Below are 23,746 nucleotides of genomic sequence, written 5' to 3'. Positions count from 1 at the left end.
GAACCCTGACCAACAGGTGGATGCGTTGGTGAGGACTGAGAGTGTTTTCAAAGTGCGATAGCTTTATATTACTGCTTGTACCATTGCTCGAATTGTGTGAAAATTGCTGAAACTCAGAGAAAAGGTAGGAGCAGTTAAAGGGAAACTTTTAGGTTTGTTGTCCTGAGTTCCCCCTTTACTATGAGGAGATGACAGATGTAAATTTTCTTCTTGAATGCATGTGCATGTGTAAATGTGTGTACCTTTTCTTAAATAATTCTATCTGTACCCTTAGGATCAGCATCTAGCATACTAGGATTTAATCTGAATTACTGCTTGTATAGAAGGGGGTCATAGGTAATCCTGTGAAAGGGATTACAGATTTATGTTCATTTTTAATAGCCAAGGCTTGCTTAATGTGTCTAGGTTAGGGAGAAAAGAAGGCTTCTTTCCATTACATTTTTTTTATCCCTTAGTGCAGTGGTCTCCAAAATTTTTGTTTGCACACTCCTATCAATAAAAAATATTTGAGCATGTACCTCCAATGTATGTATATTCATTTATAAATTATGTACATGCACTGCTGTACTAATACCTACATTATAAAACATATGCAAGAAATGGAAATTTTAAAAGGATGAGATAAAGATTAAATAATATTTGAAAATATTTTACTTTGTTAATGTAAAAAAACCCCTTTTTGCACTCACTAAAAAAATTGTTATGAATATTCTTCTTTATTAAAATCTTGGTTTAACACTTTATGATACAGTGGTTTGAAGGTATGGTTCTAAGTTCAGTTTATGTTGGTACTTGGTTTTAATGGCTGGCGTAGCTGAAAAAGGTACCTCACAAAGATATGTGGATCCAAATGGAAGAAGTGTGTCATTGACTGTGCTTACTAAATCACGATACTAATTTTTTCAAATCCCATCCACTATTTATGCAATGTTTTTTTCTTAAAATTTGGCTAGTAAATTTCCATCTGCCCTAGTGTCAATCAGTTCTTGCAAATTAATCGGAAAGGGTTGCAGTTTTATGTTTTTTAACAAATGGATTCAAAACCCACTGAAACTTTGGAAGATTTTTAAGCAGGTTAGAAACTTCTGTCTTCAACTTCTTAAGTGTACAGACATGATAGCTTTTATAGGTGACATGCATTGGTTTTCATAAAATCACATAATGATGGAAACCTTTCCAAATATCTGTTTTCAGAATGCTCTCTCCATAGCATGAGTTTCTTCAGAAAAGCAGTTGCTTTCTCATTGTTAAAATGTCACCTTCACCTGGAAGGGACACACTAAGTGTGTTTATTTTTTCAAAAACACCTGCTAGGTAGCATACTACTGGTGACCACTTGTTTTCACAGAAAAGGTCAGCAGATTTGGAACACTTTTCTTTTTCTTTTCTTTTTTTTTTTTTTTTTTTAAACAAACAAAACCCCAAGACCCCACCAAAACCTAATATTCAAGGTCAGCAATGCTTTTAAACAGTGAACCCCTCTTGGTACAAGAGATTTTTATGGTCACTCCCCATCTCATTACAAAGTATTGTAAAAATTTTAATATTTAATGGTCTTGTTTTCATAAAATTAACCACATTGATTATATCCTTTCACACTTCATACACTTCTGGCTCCAGATTCGTTGCTGCAATAGCTTGCCTATGGTTGATGCAGTGGATGAATTTTATGTGTAGTGCTGTCTTTATCACCCTTACCAGAATCTTTTTTATTTAAAAAAGATTTTTAAATTAAAAATCTTTAAAAACCAGAATGTTTTTTATTCCAGTCAAAGCAGCCACTCCGTGATTATACGTTCACAGTTTTTCCATAAAACTTTTTTTTTTTTTAAATTCAAGAAGTCATTTACTGTTGAGAACATACCTTCTGCAGTACATCTTTCCTTTAGTGGCTCACAAAAAAGTAGTTCTTTGTGTATTTCATCATTGAAACAGAATCTAGCAAATACCGTAAGTTGGGATATATTAGAAGCATCTGTACTTTCATCCAGCTGTAGACCAAACCTCATACAGTGCATGATTTGTTGTAATACTTGTTTCTTCAAATCTTCACCAATGTTTTCTATGCATCTTTCAACAGTGTTTGCTGACAGAGGAATGCACTTTAGTTTGTCACTGTTGTTTTCCATGCATTATTGTAGCCATTTTTACAGCAGCATAAGTAAATTCTCCAACGGCATGTGGCGTTTTTGTACCTTGCTGTTAGGTAGAAGAACCTCAAAAGAGGCTTCTAAATCTTTATGATTAAATTTAGTGAAATTTTGTAAAGTATGGGATTGAGTATTGCATGACTTGAAACATTGCTGGAATAAAAAGAGGTTTGTCTTTGTGTTCTGGATTGTTAGTTTTCAAATGTCTTGCTGATTGTGATGGCTTCATACGATATTGGCTAATATCTCAAGACACTATATAAATTTAGGATTATGTTAATTGTTAACAATAGTGGATGTAAATACATATTTCAAATAGTCTTGATAATTCCAATTTTTTTGGTCCAACTTCTTGTCAGATGCAATTAGATTGTCATTGTTTTTTACCTTGCAATGTAGCTGAAGAAGAGCTTTTACTAGGAGTAGCAGAAGTTTCAGCTCTGCCATTTTCTTGTTGTTCGCTTGCACTCACAGTGTTACTGTTATTCAGTCCACTGTTTCTTTGCAGGACTCTTTTTAAATCACTTCTCCATTTTGTGAGAGTTAGTTTGGTTAAAACTAAGTAATAATATCCATAAGTCCACCTAACCAGGCAGAGGCAAACTGCAGTATGTCACAGTGCACAGAAAGGGAATTGAAGAAGTGATTGCGCCACTGTCACCCCTCTGTGTTGTGGAGCACACACTTCCCCCAGGACACACCTCACTTACCATATGTGACACAGGACCCTTGGACATACGGAGTGCATAAGATTGCCAGTGTCAATCCAATATTAAATATTTATGAAGCTGAATTTGTGGGATGGCTTTGTTGGTTTGTTTTGGTTTGGTTTGGTTTGGTTTTTTTCCTGGATTGTTGGTTTGTTGTGGTTTTGGTTTTTTGTTTGTTTGGTTTTTTTAGATTAAAAATAAATCTAAGTAGAAGTTCCAATATTTTCTTTACATACCCCCATGAGTTGTCTTGCACACCTCCTAGAGACAACTGCATTTGTGTGCAAGTAGTTTTGTCTTGACAGCGGAGTGTGGTGAGGCTGGGAGGGGAGGGACCTGTTTCTCTTTCATGAACGCCTTAGGGCAACTACTACAGCTAAAAGATTGGCTTCTTAGAGGATGGTAAAGCCTTTAGTTAAATCCTGGCATTCCTCACATCAGTTAGCAGAAGTATGGATTGTCTTTCTCACCAGGGAGGCTGGCTTTCACAGATGGGTTTCTCAGTTAAGTCCTGAGGCAGGGTGACTCTGGATCCTGCACATGTGATAATGAGAAGCAATGACTTATGGTTAAATTTTGTCTAGGTCAGCACTGCATGTGAAACAAAAATAAAAAGCCAGTTACAGATAATGTCCCAGTGCTTTTACATCTGCATAGGCAGAGTGCTAGAAAAGGTTGTTCTCTGGATGTTGAATTGATAATGGTGTAGCAAACTGCTAGTATCGATGCTGAATAGAAGTTGAAACTGAAAACTACTTCTACAGTAGTTTTGCCGTAAGACTTCATTTTCAGTACCCCATTTTTTCATTATGGATACTGCTTAAGAGGCATGGCTAGAAAATGCTACAGAAACATTTTACTTTTTCATTCGTTGTGAGGGGAAAGGTAGTCCTTTATTGTCCTCTTTACATAGCACTTCTTCCTTTGTTCCAAGCAAGTCTTTGCATATTTTGGTGGCTTTCTTGATTTTTAGAAAAAGTTAGATAGGTCTATGTTTTTACTTCATTGCTGCTGCTTTCCTAGAAGTATTATTTAAAAAAACAAATAAGGTGCTTGTTTATATCAGAAGTTGATCAGTATTCTTGCAAGTTGGTAGTCTGGTCTGATGCTGGTCTAAAACTGTTTCCCATGAGAGATTAATAAAACCAAGAAAAAAGCCAGTTTGTAATCAAGTCTATTCTTTCTTTGTCTGCCTTGTAGATGTTTACCTTTAGACATAATTAAGAAATAAGTCTTAGGCTGAAAATTTCCATTCAACTTCTATAGGTAGCTAGTCCTGTTAGGCAATAGAGGGTTTTTTGTGGTGTTGATACAAAAAGGTTTTCTTTTAACTGCTGGCATTTCCAGATAGTTTGGTTAGGGAATGAATCCCCCCCACCCTCCCCTGCCCAGTTTAAGAAAAAATATCTGTGAGAGCCGAGGCAGTGACTTTGACAGAGGGTATGGCTGAACTAAATTCCTTGTTCTTCAGCCTTCTCATGATGACACCTGTGTTTGTGTGTTTGTGTAAAATGACTTGGAACTAGCTAGTAGAAAGTTTTTCTTCTAAAAAATAAAAAATCAGTATCATAGTTTGAAATGATGCTATATTAGTATTGTACGTTGTGAAAGAAGATTATCTTTAGAAGTGTTAGACCAAACTTTTTTTTTTTAGTACAGGAAAAGCAAGAACACAGTCTGCACCCAGAAGTGTGTCATATTTTGATCTTGGCATAAACATAATCTCTTTTGGATCTCTGACTGCAGTGACGTAAATGATAAAAAGAAAAATACCAATTTTCTCTCAGATTTTGAAAATATTTTTTATGCTGAAAACTGAATGCTGAACCTGTAGCTCTTACTGTATGGTGTGTGTTTTGCCTCGGGTTCCCCATCACTGTTACGGTTGGTTCCAATCCTTTAAATTTCTTAGAGGGAGGTCCTTTGATGTATGGAACTGTTGCAGCTATTGGGGATTTATAGTATTACATGTCACACAGAGCTGCTCAGTACTGTCTCAGTGATATACAATGTGTCTTTATTGCATATGTTTATGGAGAACTTACTCATGATTACCTGATTTCCTATCTCCTTTGCAAACAAGAGCTTCAGGTTTCTGGGTTATAGTACTGTCTTTGTAGAGGTTGTGCCTCCAAGTCAACTTCTGCTGAAGCTCAGGTTGAAACATTGTGTGAAGGGACACGATGAAATAAACATGCATTGGTAGTCCTCAGAGCCTGTCAGTTACTTGTCCTGTGGCCGATGAACAGGAAAGTTCTTCACAATTCAGTAGAAATGAAGTAACATCTGTTAATTTTACCTTTTTTTTTGTATGTGCTAGAGTTGCATCAAGACCTCTGGGGAGTGTGTGGTGCACGTGAGGAGGTATACAGGCAGAAACTCCAGTGTAGTTTCACACATCTGTATTAATTTGGATGATTAGAGTTGAAGTAAGCTCTGCCCAACACAGACTAGTCTTGTGTGCTTGAACTTCTATAAGGCTTTTTGCTAGTTAATTTCAAACTCTTTTTAAGCATGTATGAATACTACCATAGCATCTTAAGATTTGATAAATGTTTTAGCAAGTCCTTGCTGTTTCCCTAGTTTTAAAATTACTTGCTGCTACTCAGTTTGTCTTCCCATTTCCTTATGCTGATTTAACACTGTGGGATAAGAAAGCTTAGTAAGACATTATTGATGCTGTGGCCTTTAAATTTTATTTTTCTGTTTTTTTTCTATGTACCAATTAGCTGTTAGTCTAAGGTAGTGATCCTGCATTGCCCTTCATACATTAGGGCAGCCCTAAATCAGTTGTGGTGATATTATTATTTTTTCTTGTTTCTTGTAATTTCCTTTCTTTCTCTCCCCATCCCTTTTACTTCTACCCGCAGGTTTGTTTAGTAGTCTTGCATTTATTAGTAATGTGGTTGAATATTGACTTTAAGATTTTTACTCCTGTCAGATGTTACTGTTGATATGCAGTTGGGTTGTATTAACCTGCTCTTGTCCAAATCAGGCCAATTTATTGTGAGAAGCAGGGTTTATGAAATAGCTCTTACTTTGCTGGTCCTGCTCATAAGCCTAGTGGGAATTCATTCCGAGACTCCCAGCTTTGTTGAGAGCTAGTTGGCATGATAAGGAGTCTATGTGTTTTGTCTGACTGTTGAATATTGTATGATCCACATCTGTTGACAGGTTGGTATTACTTAACGGAGACCGTAGATGATAGCTAGCTGATCTCTTCATAAAGAAAAAGATTTGGAATTAGTTGGGTTTTTTGCATCCAACCCCAGAGCAACTGGCATTATCTGCTAGACTTTTTTTTTCCCATCTCAGTGCCTTTGTTTTTGAACTTACTACTTAATTCCTGTGTTGAAGAACATCAAGCTGCTTAAAATTTCCCATCAACTGTGAATCTGACTGACATGATTTTTTGCTTGCTTATCTAAGCAAACTAGATTTTTTTTTTTTTTTTTTTTTCCTCCTTTGGTCTCTCCACCATTCTCTCCTGTAGCTGATTTACATGTTTCTAATAATGGTGGCAAGCTGTTTGACCAAGGTGGCTTATTCCAGTGTCAGTTTCCCCATAGCATGGTTGCGTCTGGGTCTATGTGCAATTGAACCTATGGTTAGCACTGTATTAGTGTGTATTTTACTGCTGTATGGAAAGCTAACTTAATTACCATCCTTATGGCTTAGTGTTTTGCATCTTATTTAGATTTGGTAATCCACATTATTATCATTGCCCTCTTTGAGCAGGCCTTGTCCTGCATGGAAGTGTTTGATTCCCTTCCCCTCCTCCAAGGTTACGTAGGATTTAGACATTTTTGGTGGCTTGTTGTCACTGGGACTTGTCTGGCTAGTATTTACTTGTGTCTGAAGGTTTCTCCATGCTGGATTTTCTCCTATTTCTCTTCATTTATAGTTAGTGCTGACTTCCACAGTCCCCCTGATATTTACTTATGGCACTTTGCTATGCTGAGAAATGCTGTTGTTTTATAATGGTCTGATTTACCCAGCATTAAAGGTAAGGGAACATTTGTGTACAATAACACTATTACAATTGAAATATCTTTGGAAGATAGTCATGGAGTGCCATTAATTTCTGGTAAACAGTTTAAACGGGTCATACTCTGTAGTGGGTGCCCTGCTTTATTTGGCAGGTGAGGTTAGTGTTAGAGCACCATGCCTGCAGTAAGCCTTTGATGACAGAAATGGGAAGTTTGGGAGCAGCCTTGTTGCTTCTCAGTTTTCCTCTTGGCACGTGCAAGGAAACCCAGCAGCAGTGTGTTTCTCCATATCTCCCCCTTCACAACAAGGAATCTTCACCATGGTCTGTTTCTTTCTCTTTCTAAGTTGACAGATGCAGATGACTGATTGAATTGCAGTCTACAGGAGTCTGTTTATGAATAGCTTCATTGCTTCTTTACTGGTACAGTTTTGTTGGTGTTGGCAAAAGCAGGAAGAGGGGCTATTTTACTTTGTTTTGTGGTTTTGTTGTCAATTAAGTATGTTCTAGGGCAGAGAATAATCAATCTGCCCTGTCTCCCCGGCCCCAGCTGACTGTCAGCCAGACGAATTGTGTTGGTAAGGATTGGGTAGGTTTTGATACCAGCTTTTGGTTTTATTGTTTTTGATACTGGATGCATGTTTACTCTGGTTTTTGAAGTGTTTGCAGTCAGTGTGTACATAATTTGAAATTACTTTGCTCTGTGGTGGTGTGATTCCAATGTTTTTTCTCATATCTTTGAAATATGGTAGTATTAACCTAATGAGGAATCTTATTTAAGTTTTAACTTGGCTGCTTCGTGAAGTTGTTGTAGAACACCAAATGTTTCTAAGTTTTTGAATGGTCCTAAAATAAATATTTATCTTTAAATATTATGCTTTCTAAGTGTGTTAAATCTGGTGTAAAATGAATATCCAGGTGGAATAATCTGGCAGCTCAAGTACATGCCAAGGAAAGTGCCTTGGCACAAGGCATACCATCAGTGACGAATTCAGAGTTGTCTGCATGGGGAATTTTACTGCTGTTATTTTAACAAAAAACCACCGTCTGCGTAGCTTTTTTAAAATTATTATTATTTTTTGAGAGATATATGCTTCTAAATTTGTTTTTTTAAGGAGTACTGCTGATCTATAAAGATTGAAAACAATCTTTTGTATTTTAGTTGGATGGGTCTTTGTGGAGTAGACTTAACTGTTAAGAGATGTGTATGTATATATGGGGTTTGGAGCTAAACAAGGATTTTGGAGGGGGTGAGGCTGGAAAGTTTGCATGGGTAAGAATCACTTCTACCACTTATTTCCCTTGTTTGACTCCTCCATATTAATTTGAATGTTTTTGCTTTATCTTGATTTTTTTAGGCTTCACAAAGAGTATCTGATTACACTCTGAATTCTCATTTTTTGTTTATTCCGAACTTTATTCATCTCAACTTATTTAATCATCTGCATCCATTTTTGTGCTGCCCATTTGTCTGGTCTAACTTAACAATTGATTGAAGCTAAGTCGTGAAGCTAAGGCGACTTTTCTTTTAATCCTCTTACCTTGGCAATTGTGTAATATCCTACTAACTTCTCATTGCAGCCGATCAGATGACGATTCCGGGTCAGCCTCAGGTTCTGGATCTGGTTCAAGCTCTGGAAGCAGTAGTGATGGAAGCAGCAGCCAGTCAGGCAGCAGTGACTCTGACTCTGGTTCAGAGTCAGGCACTCAGTCAGAATCAGAGTCCGACATATCTAGAGAGAAGAAACAAATTCAAGCTAAACTGCCAAAAGTTGACGGATCTGAGGTAAAACATACAAATGAACCCTTTGTGGGGGGAAAAAAATTATTAAAAAAATCATTCTGTGAGTTAGTTTCAAGAGCAGTTTTCATTTAAAAAAATAAAAAGAAGCAGTGAAGTGTTTTTAATTAGATTTTGATGTGGTTGGGTTAGTGAATGCATGTGCTTAGCTGTCTTAAACATTGGGCTAAGTTTCTCATGGATAAGTACTTGAATTGATGCTTTTAAAATTCTCACATTTGTAAGTATTTTTAGTTAAATGCTTACCTAAATTTCATCATACAGAAGCACACACTAATTTACTGGAACTTATGGAAGACAAAGGCACATGTAATGTTGTTTCTGAAATTCTATTCTGTACATTGTTTCTCTAATGCTTAGTTTCCTTGTATCGATAAATGATTATATAAAAATTTCAAGTTTATGTACAGTTGGCTTTCTTTATCGATAAGTCAGCTGAATTCAGGAAGAAGTGGTGTTTAGAAATCTCTTAAATCCAGTGGGCCAAAATTACCTGCACTCTCCTGTGTTGTATGGACTTAATTGGGGTGGTAGACCATATATGTGAAAGGGAATCATATATTAGTTACCCAAAGAATTGAAGACTGTTAAGGATTCTCTATTACATTTTGTTCATGTACTTCAGTATTACTGTATGAAACAAAACCAAATCAACTAAGTGGTCTGAAAGGATTTATCTGGGCTAGTTTAAAAATGTACTCTATAAATGTTTTACCTTAACAATACCTACACAACTATTGTTAAATGTGCTGTAGAAATTGTCCTCGCACTTATTATATATCATTCTGTTCTGCAGAAATCTTACTACTTTAAAAAGCTATCTGATGTTATTAGGGAATGCAGTAGTTTGTAGTGAATTTTTTTAATTGATAAAATTTAAAATCAGTCTGAATAGTGATGCTACTCAGGAAGAGTAAATATGTGGTACACTGGATACTTTCAGTATGTTTAACTGACTCTTGCATCTCCATTCCTGTTCAGTTTTGGAAGTCTAGTCCAAGTATACTTGCTGTGCAAAGGTCAGCAGTGCTCAAGAAGCAACAGCAACAACAAAATGCAGCCTCATCAGACAGTGGTTCAGAAGAGGTGAATAGCATAATTTAAATTTTTGAAACATAAACATGCCCGTCTCATTGTATCATATGTTAGAATAAAGTTACGTAGAGCTAAGTTATATTCTCTAAGTGTGCAGGAAAGTGGTTTTAGTATGTGATTTTAGTTTATAAAAGTAACATTGAAATAACTGACATTTTTATAAAGAAAAGCAAAAATATCTCTAGTTACTTGTTTTCAAGTGAGTTATGCCAGAATTATAGCAGCCTCGATTATGTGGTATTTTTAGGTAGATATTCTGTGATGTATAGACAAAATTTTCAATTCACACAGTACTGACTTGCATTGTATTTTTGGCTTCTTGAGTTTTGTAAGGACAGTTAAAAATGCTGCTGTGGTTTTAAAAAATTCTGTATGGAGTAGAAAACTACATTTTTGCAAATTTTGTAACGGTTACTACAAAAGAACTCTTATATTTTAAGAATGATACCTGTATTCTAGGTATTTTAAAACCTAAATCATAGGCTAAGGAAATGTTGACTTTGTGCAGTAGAAACATCTTTTAAAGACACCAGTAAAATGCAATTTATTTATAAAGCACACTTTTTCTCCTTCATTGCAAAAACTATCCAGTATAGTCACACTCATTTGGTTGGATTTCTGGTTTTGTCTGGTTTAGCAGCTCATCACTAAAACTTAAACACAGAATTTAAGTACCTATCGTTAAAACATTAATTTACAGCTGTTGTTAAGTACTCTCTTTCCGAAATATGTTTTTCAGAATAAAACTTAATCTAAATCTAACCTTAATCTCGATGAGATTGGTTTTAGGAAAATCTAATTTTAAGAGGGTTCTTGTTTTTTTCTTTGAGCGTAGAGAATAAAGAAACATGCTATCCTCAGAATTTTCTTAAACTGGTGTTTAAATGTGAAAGAATATGGAAGGTGAGGAAGCTCCTGAGGGTAGGAGATTTTATTAGGATTTTGATAGAATCATCATCTTGATTAACTTGGGGCAGCTTAAACCATCACTGTTTTTATGTAGGCACAATGGTTATTTTTTTAAGATGGGGCTTTTTGTGATGTTCTCTAGAGCTATGCTGGCACAACATATTCATAGATGGATAAATACAAAAGCAATAGCAGTCCTTATCTCATTATTCATTAACAGCTACACTACGGGTGGTGAAGAGGGTAAAACAAGAATAATATGCCTCCAATTTGAAAGTGGGATCTGATTTATCTTTTTAATGTTGGAAGTACTTCATTCTTTTTGTGATAAAAAATTGTTGTGGTTTTTTTCCTTCACCTGTAGGACTCATCAAGTAGTGAAGATTCTGCAGATGACTCATCCAGTGAAACCAAGAAGAAAAAACATAAAGAGTAAGATATTTTCATAAGTAATATCACATAATTTTTTTGTCATAGTGACATATGCTCATAATTCATGCTTCGTTTCTCCACACTTGAAATGCTTAAGTTCCCTGTTGAATTCACCTTGGTCTTGCATTTCCAATTTTGATAAATGTTTTGGAATATTTAAAATAAACTCTCAAAGAAACATCTATATCACATTAATTTCTGAGCAAAAGAGTCTGCAGTATTGTTCAAAAACATGAGTGCTGGTATCTTTAAAATACTTTGTTGCAGTTTATTTTTAGGCTGAGGGCCCTCCCTAAAAATTCTTGTAGAAATGGGAAACTACTTAAGTAGGTTGTCTCACAACAAATTTAAGTTAGAATCCCTTAGTTAATGCCAAATTCTTTCTGTTTTTTTTTCCCTCTAACATGTTTGAAAGTTATTACAGTTCTGAGAGTAATTAACTTTATTGACTAGCAAATAATTTTAACTGAAAATAAGCTCCTCCTAAGTTACAGATTAAAAAGTTTGTGAAAAGGATTATACATTGTTATTGTGGCAGTGAGAGGCAGTGACCTGTGTTTTTTGTGAATGGTGTGTAGAAATTGAACTGTTTTATCATTCCTCTTCTCCCAATTCATCAATCACCTCAGTGTTCACAGTTGCCAGTATAATATCTTAAAGAAATGGTAGTTGGAAAAAAACCCAAAGGGTACAACAACAACAAAAAAGCACTAACTATGCAAAATGGTACTTTCCTAGCAATGAGCTGTTATTCACAGTCTTGTTTTAGTTAAGAATTTGATTGCATCTAATAGCATACTCTGTTACAGGAAAGATTAAGTTTAGGAACCTGTAACCAAATCACTTCATGTATCCCGTGCTTGAATTTTTGTTTTATGGCTCTTCTGAACAAGTATGTCTGCAGTTGTTATCTGACATGCAGATAGGAGATTTCTTAATATATATCTTGGTACATGATCAAGCCTTAGAGGATGGTGATTTATATCTGTTTTTTATATTTCCAAATAAATGCAGGTCATGCATTTATGTTTTTTGGGGGTTTTCTGGTTTTTGGGGGAGTTTTTTGGGTTTTTTTTGGTGGTGTTTTTTTAATTTACTGTTTGCAGAAAAATATTTTAATAAGGCATTCTGTACTATTGACTGTGTGCTGTCTGTACAATAGACACATATATGTATTTGTCTTCAATGACTGGAACAATGGGAATGTAATTTCCCCTGGGGCCCAATGTCCTGGGAAGACAGGAAGGAGAGGAGAAGAGGGATCAAAGCACTGATTCCTAGGCTTCCTGACTGGAAATTTAAGGAAGAGATTTCTTGGTAATATTCCAGCTTTGATGAGCATTACTACTGCTCTAGCACCTTGGTCAAGTAAACCTAAACCTGATGATAGTATAAAGATTTAGCAACATTTCAATAATGTATACCAGACTTTTTTTTCTTTCTTTTTCGTGAGGCTATTAGGATTAAATTTGCCTGTGTAAAGTCAGAGCTAGAAGCAAGATACTGTTCATCAGTGCATACATCTTTCCTGTTGCAAAGTAGAAAATCTCAGTTAAGGAGGAACAAGGAGATCCTGCTGCTCAGTCACAAGTGTCTTCCTTGTATCTTGCCTGGTTGTGAAGCACTGATCTGGGAGCTCAGTGGGAGCTTTTGGGAGCCAGTGCCACTCACAGGTTGCTGCAATTCAAGTTCTTCTGGGTGTTTCTCAAATCTGCCTCTATTTTTTGATTCCTGTGCCAAAGTTGCTGGTTCTTCACATGGGCCACAGAGACCATAGGCATTACACAATATGTGACTGTCCAGAATATAACGTGACAGGGCTTTATGATTTAAGCATATGTAAGTTCCGATAAATATTTATCTTTCCAGTTAGACTTGTTAAGTGCTTTGGTTTCTTAATGTGATGTTAACTCATTTCTTTGTGCTGAAATGTATATAGAAATCCAGATTTTTGTTTTATTTTGGATTTTAAATATACCTCTTGATAACAGAAAACAGTCCAACTCCCTTTGAAGCCATTGGGCATTTTTGCTTATCTGTTATTCATTGATGACAATTTTCTGTCTCAGCTGAAATAACTGTTATGAGATTTTTATTTTTGTGAAGATGTTGAAATCACAGCAGATACCCTGTGGATGAATACCTGGTTTAAAAAAAAAAAAAAGTAAGTTATGCTTTTGTCTTTCAATATGTACAGTGAAGACTGGCAAATGTCGGGATCAGGGTCAGTATCGGGAACTGGTTCCGATTCTGAATCGGAGGAAGATAGGGAGAAAAGCAGTTGTGAAGAGAGTGAATCTGACTATGAGCCAAAAAACAAGGTCAAAAGCCGGAAACCTCCAAGCAGGTAAGAAGTCATGCATTTGGATACTCTGGTACTATTTCTAATAAACAATTGGGCATTTACTACTACTATAGATGCAAATGAAAACATTAATGCTTATTAAAATAAATGAAGCTTTTTTAAGGCCACATAAGATGCTAATATACTAATGCTTTCTAGTGAATACCTTTTCCTGTCTGCTGTAACTGAAAGTGGAGTAACTGAGCATTTATGAAATACATACATTCAGAAAGCAGTACAGAAGATTTATAGTTGCTCCTGTTGAAACATCATTGTTGTGTCATATCTTACTGTCTTCAAGAATTAAGCCAAAAAATGGGAAAAAGAGCGCAGGACCGAAAAAGAGGCAACTTGATTCATCAGAGGAGGAGGAAGAGGATGATGATGATTATGATAAGAGAGGATCTCGTCGCCAGGCAACAGTCAATGTTAGTTACAAAGAAGCTGAAGAAACCAAGACAGATTCTGATGATTTGCTGGAGGTTTGTGGAGAAGATGTCCCACAAACTGAAGAAGATGAATTTGAAACTATAGAGAAGTTCATGGATAGTCGAGTTGGCCGAAAAGGAGGTATTTTTTGGGGTTTTTTTCGGTGTTCTTAAGATCCTGGAGTGCATTGTGGTGCAACTTCAGCAAAAGTTCTCAGCTGTAGGTCACCTGTGAGTTTTATAAACAGCAATAATTTTAAAGTTACCAAAAAGTGGTCTTGTTTTGTCTTTTATATTCATAAGGGTGTTCCTTTTTAGAGTCCCTTCTAAGTGTTGCAAAGTAAAATGTAGAAGAATTATATACCTAAGTAGAAAATAAAAATGCAGTGCAAGATAGCTCCATATTGCATAAATTCATACCATGTTGTTACACCACTGTTTGTATAGTTTAGTGATACTTGATCAGTATAAATTATATACAGTGGAGAAAGTGGACTAGATATCAGAGCTGACTAGTAACCTGAACCCTGAAATATGGTGTTGGCAAGGCTGAACCACTGAGATTATGATTTCAATTATTGCTGTACAAATTGTCTCAATACAGTGCAATGTGTGGAACCACTACAAAATGCATCTAAAATTTCAGTGGTGCTCTTGCATGTGAACTCTTCAGAGTATTTTATGAATAGTCGTAGGCCCATCGTATTTCCAGCAATAATGGGATGCAGTAACTAGCAGTTGTGCTTATATGTTTGAGTCTGCAAATTAGAATTTTAATTATAAAAACAAATAAACAAAAAAACCATCCAAAGCCTGGGCCCCTTGCATTTCAGAGCTGCCTTTCTCCATTAGTTATACCCAATCTCTCAAGTTTCTGACCCATCTCAGAACTCACACTCTTCTTTATCTCGACTTTCTTGTCCCATGCTGTCCCAAATTCTCATGTATCCTGCTCCAATCCATAGCGTTACTGCTGTGGTCAAAGCCTTTGGAACTAAGCTTCTTATATTCTTCCTGCCCAGATTATGTTGCTGCTTGTGCTGTCTCTTGCTGTTGTCCCTCTCTGTTGCTTTATCTGGCCCCTGCAGCTTGCTGGGCTCATTTCCTTACCTGGCTGTCCTCACAGAAATGAGCCTGTTTCCTGCTGCTAGTATGCTTCAGCTGTGATACAGACTGTACTTAATTAAAAATTTTCCCAGGTAAGATAACAAAGGCAGAAAAAGTAGTAAAACATGTTTAGGAAGAAATAGATTTATAGTATCCCTAGTAGTAGGTTACTGATGTTTCAAGGCTGACCAAGCATAACATCAGATGTCTTTTGTATGCTCAGAGATAAAAGCGATATAACAGAGAAGACGACAAGCAGCATTAGTGGAGTGTTCCCTGGTGATCACTTTAAAAACTAGGAATGCAAAGAAAATCCTTGTGAGAAAAGATAACATATTGTAGGTTAAGTGCAGAAGTTTTGGTTGCTTTTTTGATTCTCTTTTGACTATTTGTGCATGTGTTAACATATCTACGTCATAATTGTTCAAATAAGAGTAATGACATGAGAGCTGTAGATATGCTCAAGTATATGCTCATCTAAAACTATCTCTAATTGCTTTCTACAGTATATTTCTTACTGGTTAACCTATGACAATGCACACTTAATTAAGGCTTATGATGTGATTTCTTTCTCAGCCACGGGTGCTGCAACAACCATCTATGCAGTTGAGGCAGATGGTGACCCAAATGCTGGGTTTGAAAAGTCAAAGGAGCCAGGAGAAGTACAGTATCTTATTAAATGGAAAGGTTGGTCACACATCCATAACACTTGGGAAACTGAGGACACACTGAAGCAACAAAATGTTAAAGGAATGAAGAAACTGGACAACTATAAGAAAAAGGATCAGGAAACAAAACGATGGTGAATATTTTTATGTAGGCTTCCATGATACTTATTTTGTAACAATGTAGATGATCTTTTGTGTTTCTGAGACCTGTTACCTCTTTTTGAGGGCGTAATTTCAAGTGTCTATGCAACAGGAAGATAAAAACTTTGAAACTTGAAGCGTCCTGTAGGATAATCTTCTGAACCTGATTTTGGCGTGTGTGTATGTTAGAAATGAAGTTTTAACAAGATGGTTAGTGTTTAAAAACAAATAATAAATTGTACCTTTTACTAATTTTGTCATTATACTTTGATCAGAGTTCTTCAGGAATTGCTGCAGACATTAATGTTTTTTGGTGCATTAGCCATTTCAGATTACTTTGAAGAATTCAGTTTTCTTGGCTCAAACCTGAGGTTCAAGCCTGAGAACAAAAACCTGAAGAAATCCATACATTTTAAAGTCACCTTTTTGGTGTTCAGTTCTATTAGTATGTTTAATACAATCAATGAATACTGGTGGGGTTTTTAGCAACTTAATCATAAGATGGATTCCTATAGAGTGAGCCACCCTAAATACTGTTCCATGAAAGTACCCTGTAAAGTACACTACTTACGGTTGAGAATAGGTATTCTGAATTAGCTGCATGACTAGTACCACCAGTAGCTGTAGTAGTTGTGTCTCTCGATAAGCATTCTTGGTCATTAATGATGAGGCACCTAGGTCAGATGCAACAATTTTGCAGTAGGAATTTCTAAGTTGTCCCTTCAAAGAACCTCTCTAAGCAACATTCCTGTGATGCTTACATTCAGAACTTTAGAGTTGCCAAATTTTCTTAGTTTTAGAACTATGCAGTGTAATAAATGTTGTAAATTAATTCCTACTACAGGCTGAAAAATGCTTCTCCAGAAGATGTGGAATATTACAACTGCCAGCAGGAGCTTACAGATGATCTACATAAACAATATCAGATAGTGGAAAGAATAATTGGTATGTTACAAACTTGCAGACAGAAAACAGTGTTGAGAATTCTGTATGTTCGCTGCTTATATGTTGCATTTGTAGTTAAGAAATTTAGAATATTAGTATTATTAACTTTTTAATCCAAAACAAAACTTCGGGTAAAGAGAAAAGTTGTCATGCTCTCTGTGCTATGAAGCTAGCTTATGTTGTCTTATTACCTAAAATGAATGTTTTCATAAGATACAGAAGTAAAATGCTGATCAGATATCCCTGGTGTATTTCTGCAGCTCATTCAAATCAGAAATCAGCGGCTGGTTATCCAGACTACTATTGCAAATGGCAGGGTCTGCCTTATTCAGAATGTAGCTGGGAAGACGGTGCTCTCATTGCCAAAAAGTTTCAGGCACGCATTGATGAGTACTTTAGCAGAAATCAATCCAAGACCACTCCCTTTAAGGATTGCAAGGTGAGTTTGTAATTTGCAATGGATTTCTAATCGGTTGTGCTGGGTCTGGCTGCGATGGAGTTAATTTTCTTCATAGCAGCCTGTATGGCCCGTGTTTTAGATTCGTGACCTGAGCGGTGTTGATAACTGACTAGTGTTTTGCCTGTTGCTGAACAGTGCTTGCACAGTGTCAAGGTCTTCTCTGTTTCTTGCTGTGCCCTCCCTGCCATGAGTAGGCTGGGGGTGGGCAAGGGGCTGGGAGGGAACACAGCCAATACAGCTGACCCCAACTGAGCAGAGAGGCACTCTGTGCCATTTAATGTAATGCTCAGCAAAAAAACTGGGTGGGCTGAGCAGGAGGTTCAAAGGTGGCTGTTGCTTGGTGACTTGCTGGTCATCAGTCTGCTGGTGAGTTAATGTGTGATTCCCTTTCTGTCACTTGCAGGGTTTTTTTTTTGTTGTGGGTTTTTGTTTTGGTTGGTTGGGTATTTTTTCCTTCACCCAGTAGACTCTATTTTTTGACCCACAAATTTTTCTCACTTTTGTCCTTTCAGTTCTCTCCCCTGTCCCACTGGGGTGGAGAGTGAGTAAGCAACTGGGTGGTGACTTAGTGGCCAGCCAGGTTCAAGCCACCACATCAGTTGTGATAGTAAAAAAAGTGAAAATCTTCTATGAATCCGGAGATAAGATACATATTATGAAATGTTTTTTGAAGGTTTTTCAGAATAGTAATAATGATATATAGTAATATATATGGAAAATATCACTACTAAGAGTAGCTTTTTGTAGACACCAGTCCCCTGTGTTTTTACTGGCTTTCAAAGAAGGGCTTGTTTAGTAATGTAGTTTATTTTAAAAGTAAACTTTGAGTGACTTAATGTCACTCCCATTTTGAAATTTAGATTAGCAGTCAAACTAATTTCAACTTGCAAGTTGCTTGGTGTTTTTATAAGGTCTAGTTTTAGTCAGTGGGTAAAGACTAGACTTGGTGACCCAGTAGATCCCTACTGCTATTTTTCCTATAGGAAGAAATTTAGGTAACTTCAGTCAGTAGTAGGACTGATGATCAATTTGTTTTTGACAGGTTCTAAAACAGAGGCCAAGGTTTGTTGCACTAAAGAAGCAACCATCTTACATTGGAGGACATGAAAGTTTAGAGTTAAGAGATTATCAGTTAAATGGATTGAATTGGCTTGCTCACTCATGGTGCAAGTAAGTATAGTCCGAAATGAGTTTTTCTGTTTGTAAATTGTAAGTATTTGTAAAACTTTGTAATTGATTTTTCAGTTTGTTTTTTTTTTTTTGAAGGTGTAGGGTTTCATACAGTAAGCTCAAAGTAGAGATCTGAGAGGGGTGGTTTTGCTCTGAGTAGTAGCAAAGCTTATCATTCCGTGGCTGCTCTCAAAAAACAGCTAAGCTCTATTGTTGCTTTGCTTTTAATTTCATATGGGGGTAAGTCATATTTTTAAAAACCAAACAAACCTAAACCAGTAAAACCAGAAAACCGGGAGCAAACTCTTCTGAAATGTCAATGTTAGTGTTACACTTTTAAAATTAGACTAATGAGGAATACTGACAAGCTTTTTGTTAATTTTGTTAATTTAATTCAAGTATTAAGTGTGAGGAGTCAAAATTGTTTTTATGGAAAAACAATGGAAATAAAAATTCTTCAAGATGTATAGTTGCAAAATCTTGCAAACTTGTACGAGTGGTTTTTATGCTCGAAAGATAATAATTTCTTGTCCAATCCCTCCCCCTCTGTACACCCCCCCCTAATTTTTTTTTTTAGAGGGAATAGCTGTATTCTTGCAGATGAAATGGGTCTGGGTAAAACAATACAAACAATTTCTTTTCTGAACTACCTGTTTCACGAACATCAATTGTATGGGCCTTTCTTGCTGGTCGTGCCACTTTCTACCTTGACATCTTGGCAAAGAGAGATTCAAACTTGGGCTCCTCAGATGAATGCTGTAGTTTACTTAGGAGATATAACTAGCAGAAATATGGTGAGTATTTCTCTTTATCATCGGAAAGGCTTGTAGATAAACAAGGCTCACTTCATATTCTTGTCCTCTGCTAATCTCCAATATTTTGGTTAGGACTGAGCAAATACTTACTGAAACACTATGTGTTTAAGATGCAAATTGAAAGCTTAGATTTTTGGTCTGTTATTAATGTGTGTGAAAGATTTCCTTCCTGCTTAATAGTGAACAGGATTAAGAATTTAGTCTTGCATTTGAAAACAAATTGTCTTCTGCCATGTGATTATTTAGGAGGATATAGTAAAAATAGATATATAAGCAAGCCAGTCATGATCTTAATTTATTTCCTGAAAGGTTGTTGTTTTCTTAATGTGTTTTCTGAATGTTAGTAATCTTATCCATTAAAGTAAAAAATATTTTGTAGAAATTCTTTGCTGTTTATTCAGAAGTTTAAACAAAAATTTTTTGGAGTGCTTAGACAGGTTGTAAGTTCAGTCTTGTGTATGTTAATATGTTCTGCTTCTGTTTTGTGATCTTATTATTGTATGTCATTAAACATTTACATTGCTGCAATACTTAAATTCATCCCAGTCAACAAGACCTTTTTTCTCTAGCTTACAGTTCATTTGATTCTTTTTGTAGATTAGAACTCATGAATGGATGCATCCACAGACCAAACGATTAAAATTTAACATCCTTCTAACAACATATGAAATTTTGCTGAAGGATAAGGTAATCACACTTCTTCAAGGAGATAAAAATCACTTCTCCAATGTAGAACTCTCTTTAGGCTTGCATGTATTTGGTTTTGGATTGTGAGTCATTAAATTTATGGAGAGTGTGGTAGCTTTTGGTTTTGGAAGTATGACAGTGCGTGGCTTGGGTTTTGGGAGGTTTTTTTGTGTGTGTGTTGTTTTTTAAGCACTTAGATTTTCTGTATGTGTGGTGAGGCTTTTAGCCTTTTTCCGTTCATTAAGTGGGTAACGCTTTTTCTCCAGTTTGCTTGGGATTCTCATTACTGTAATAATCTCCTCCCATCTTCAAGAGCTCTACTTCTTTGCAGACCACCATCAAGGATCTGGAAAAAAACCCCAAACCCTAGCCCCACATATGATACAGTACTCTGAAATCCCATATAGTTTTTCTTTGTGCATACATGTACGTGTATTAATACTGTCTCTGTAGTGGTAGCACACAGAGTTACTGTTAATCTTTCTAACTGTGTATGGAAATTTTTATAGATAGTCAAGAAGCAGAACACTTTTACTTCATTTGTTTGTACATGCTGGGAAGAAGAGGTCAATAGTGATTTTTTTTTTTTTTCTGTCATGTAAAAATTAATGTGGGTCAGACTTTTGGCCATTTTTTTCCTTTTAAACTTAACTTATACTTTCTTGGGATGCTTGCACAGCCTTTCATTGAATCTGGCAAATGTAAAAGCCATAATTAGTACTAAAAACATAGCTGTCCATATTTTATTAAACCAAAAAGCCATGGTGTTTATAGCTTGATTATAAAAAGTCGGAAATTATGCAGTGTGTTTACTTATATAATATTCCCCCCCTCCTCCATTTGTTTAAGTCATTCCTTGGTGGTCTGAATTGGGCGTTCATAGGAGTTGACGAAGCTCATCGTTTAAAAAATGACGACTCTCTTCTGTACAAGACTTTAATAGACTTTAAGTCTAACCATCGTCTTCTTATTACTGGAACCCCTCTGCAAAACTCCCTCAAAGAGCTTTGGTCTTTGTTGCACTTCATCATGCCAGAAAAGTAAGGAAGAGTTTTACATGATTCTTTTAAAGTTTTTTGTTTTTTTTTTTTTTTTTGGTAAAGTTTCTTATTGTGAATTAGTGTAGTGATTTGAAAATCAATAGAGGTAGAGAATCATACTGAAAGATAACTTAAATATTCTATATAAAGTAGATGCATATATTTTTTCACACTGCTCTGGATAAGTAAGGCTGGTAGCACTTGTCACCTTTTTCCATTTTAGCAGTCCACAAAAATGATGGATTGATGTATAGGCCAGAACCTGGAAAAAAGGTTTCATCCTAGCCTAAGAGGAAAACTGTATGGATTTACTCTGGGGAAATAGAATGGAATCTTCTGTATTAATACTATTAACGAAAACAAATTTGTACCAAGATGCCCAATATCCTGTAGTTCAGTCAGATAGCTGGTTTTCCCATACGGTTTGCATTACAGTGAGCTTACTGTATTGACCTTATTTTGTGCTGATCTCTGTTTATAACTAAGAAAAATTAGAGCTCATTTGTGAGAGCACATGTTCCTGTCAGACATTTTGTAAATGCCAAGCACCATAGCTCCGTTTAGTTTGAGCTGTGGATTGTATTGACTTCTTCATAACCTTACAAGCAAAGCCACTATGGTCTAGTACCCATTCTTCATTTGATCATAAAGCCTGTTCTCCTAGTCCATTAGCACAGAGGATAGTTAAGCTTCAACTAGACCATACAAGCTGCAAAAAGAACATTAAGTAGTCTCATGTTCTCTTGCACATCCTCCAGCTATGCAGCCAGTTTTTCATGCTGCTCTTGATAAATGTAATAATGGAATTTCCGCAACCATTTAGGTGCGTATCCTTGCAGAAAAAGAAAAATGTTGGGTTTCCACTGCAGAAGTTAAAATTCAGTAGTGTTCATTCTGTAAATGTTTTTGGAAAATTCCGTTCTTCTATTTACAGGCAAAGTATTTGGAATTTCTTGTGAGATGAAAATTCAGAAATTGGATAAATTAAACAGAAGGGAGTGGGGAAGAAATCCAAATGTGTGTGTGCTCTTGTGGTATATTTATACACATTCTGTGTTTGTGTTATCTTTCTTTTTGAATTTTGCTTCTTCAGGTCATTCACAGTATGTCACTATTTTGCACTCCTTCTTTATTATGTTGAAGGTTTTCCTCCTGGGAAGATTTTGAAGAGGAGCATGGCAAAGGGAGAGAGTATGGTTATGCAAGTCTTCACAAAGAACTTGAACCATTTCTGCTGAGAAGAGTTAAAAAAGATGTAGAAAAGTCTTTACCTGCTAAAGTTGAGCAAATTCTGAGGATGGAAATGAGTGCATTGCAGAAGCAATATTACAAGTAAGTAACAACACTTTTAAAATTGTGTTGTTTTAGTGATATGTCTACATGCAATTTACTGAAGTATAATAGTTTTTATAATGCAATTTGAACTTGAGGCTTCTAGGGTTTCACAACAGTAAAATTCTATGAAGCAAGGGCTCAAGAATTACACTGGTTTAATGTCTATTCATGTAGCTTCTTTTGTTTGGCATGTTAGTACATTCTTTTTGGAGCTGCTTTTTTTTCTTTAGCTGGTTTGTATTTCGAGAGCTTACCTCTGTCTTGCTTCCACATATGGTTAGAAATTACTTATATTGTACATCTTGCATCATAGGTGGATTTTAACCAGGAATTATAAAGCCCTCAGTAAAGGTTCAAAAGGCAGTACTTCGGGCTTTTTGAACATCATGATGGAACTCAAGAAGTGTTGTAACCATTGCTACCTCATTAAACCACCAGATGATAATGAATTCTATAATAAACAGGAGGCCTTACAGGTAATGTCACTTTTTAATTAAAAAAAAAAAAAAAGTTCTGTTTTACATCTGCAATATTCACACAATTTTATAGTGCTCTGGCAGTTTATTAATTCTTATTGAAGTATACTAAGAAAAAATAGGTTCTCTGGAGAATGTGCATACTGGGTTTTACAGGTAAGTGAATTAATTTTTGTTTCTTAATTGGAGCTGAATAATAGATAATTGATTAAATAATATATCCCTGATTTTAATTACAATCAAAGTAAAAAGGAAGTAGTTTGAAACAGGCTGTATATTTTCTTGCAAGGGAAACTTGAGACTTATTTTAAACCTAAGTAAAATAAAGCAGCTAAGCAGGTAAACGTAATGTGCATGGAAATGCACATGACTGGTGGTGATACACCAGCAATCTATGCGATAGCACAGAGTGATCTGCAGAATGCTTTTAAGCCTTTTTATAATCAAATGCTGTTCTCTGTATGCCTGCAAAAAACTAAAGTGAAAGGAAATGAAAGTAGCAAGCATCCAAAGCTCAGTCTGATTTTGTTGTTGTTGTAACAGATGAAAACAATTATCACTACCAAAGATAGTCTGTTGTTTCTTTTTTTTTTTAAGTAATATTTGTACCAAAACTGTTGAGAAACACAGCAACAGATAGCAAGACGGTTGTTGTTGATGTAGTTTATACCAACATAAATGTTTCTAAAGATGATTTTTTTTCTGTAAGCTTTCAAATTGATAATCTAAATACCTTCCCAAAGGTACTAGTTTGTGCGGTGACAAATATCCTCCTCCTTTCTGGCATAAAGAATAAAAGCACCTAACTGAAAATTTAGCATTCCCTAAAATTCTATCCCAAGCATCTTCACCTAAAGAGGCCTAATGTTTTCAACATTAAATTTCACATTTGCTTGAGTTCGTTCTAGTTATTCCTAGTGGAGCTGAGAAGGCTTAACAGGCTTTAGGTGGGTTACAATGTTAGGCACCACAAACAAGATTCCTCTCACTTTATCTGAGGAAGTTTAAAAATACTTAGAGGGTTAAGCAGCAGTACTTATTTCTT

The 23,746-nt window shown here is 35.8% G+C and overlaps 1 protein-coding gene across 5 annotated transcripts in view; it reads left to right on the top strand.

Moving 5' to 3' along the window:
• CHD1 (chromodomain helicase DNA binding protein 1) overlaps positions 1–23,746 on the top strand; it is a 56,933-nt gene that overhangs the window by 11,598 nt on the left and 21,589 nt on the right. For 4 of the 5 annotated variants that reach the window (XM_075526658.1, XM_075526660.1, XM_075526662.1 and 1 more), the window contains 14 exons: positions 8,430–8,634; positions 9,631–9,735; positions 11,018–11,085; positions 13,283–13,432; positions 13,731–13,999; positions 15,541–15,766; positions 16,618–16,718; positions 16,979–17,157; positions 18,221–18,348; positions 18,926–19,142; positions 19,761–19,850; positions 20,700–20,890; positions 22,034–22,222; positions 22,539–22,701. In XM_075526658.1, the coding sequence (XP_075382773.1) occupies positions 8,430–8,634; positions 9,631–9,735; positions 11,018–11,085; positions 13,283–13,432; positions 13,731–13,999; positions 15,541–15,766; positions 16,618–16,718; positions 16,979–17,157; positions 18,221–18,348; positions 18,926–19,142; positions 19,761–19,850; positions 20,700–20,890; positions 22,034–22,222; positions 22,539–22,701 (2,281 nt within the window). The remainder of the gene's footprint in view (positions 1–8,429; positions 8,635–9,630; positions 9,736–11,017; positions 11,086–13,282; positions 13,433–13,730; positions 14,000–15,540; positions 15,767–16,617; positions 16,719–16,978; positions 17,158–18,220; positions 18,349–18,925; positions 19,143–19,760; positions 19,851–20,699; positions 20,891–22,033; positions 22,223–22,538; positions 22,702–23,746) is intronic. The other variant, XM_075526661.1, reaches the window with a different exon arrangement.

This window comes from Mycteria americana, chromosome Z (genome assembly GCF_035582795.1).
Source record: "Mycteria americana isolate JAX WOST 10 ecotype Jacksonville Zoo and Gardens chromosome Z, USCA_MyAme_1.0, whole genome shotgun sequence".
Classification (NCBI taxonomy): domain Eukaryota; kingdom Metazoa; phylum Chordata; class Aves; order Ciconiiformes; family Ciconiidae; genus Mycteria; species Mycteria americana.
The sequence above is the reverse complement of the archived record's forward strand: the minus strand, read 5'-3'. Positions and strand labels throughout refer to the sequence as shown.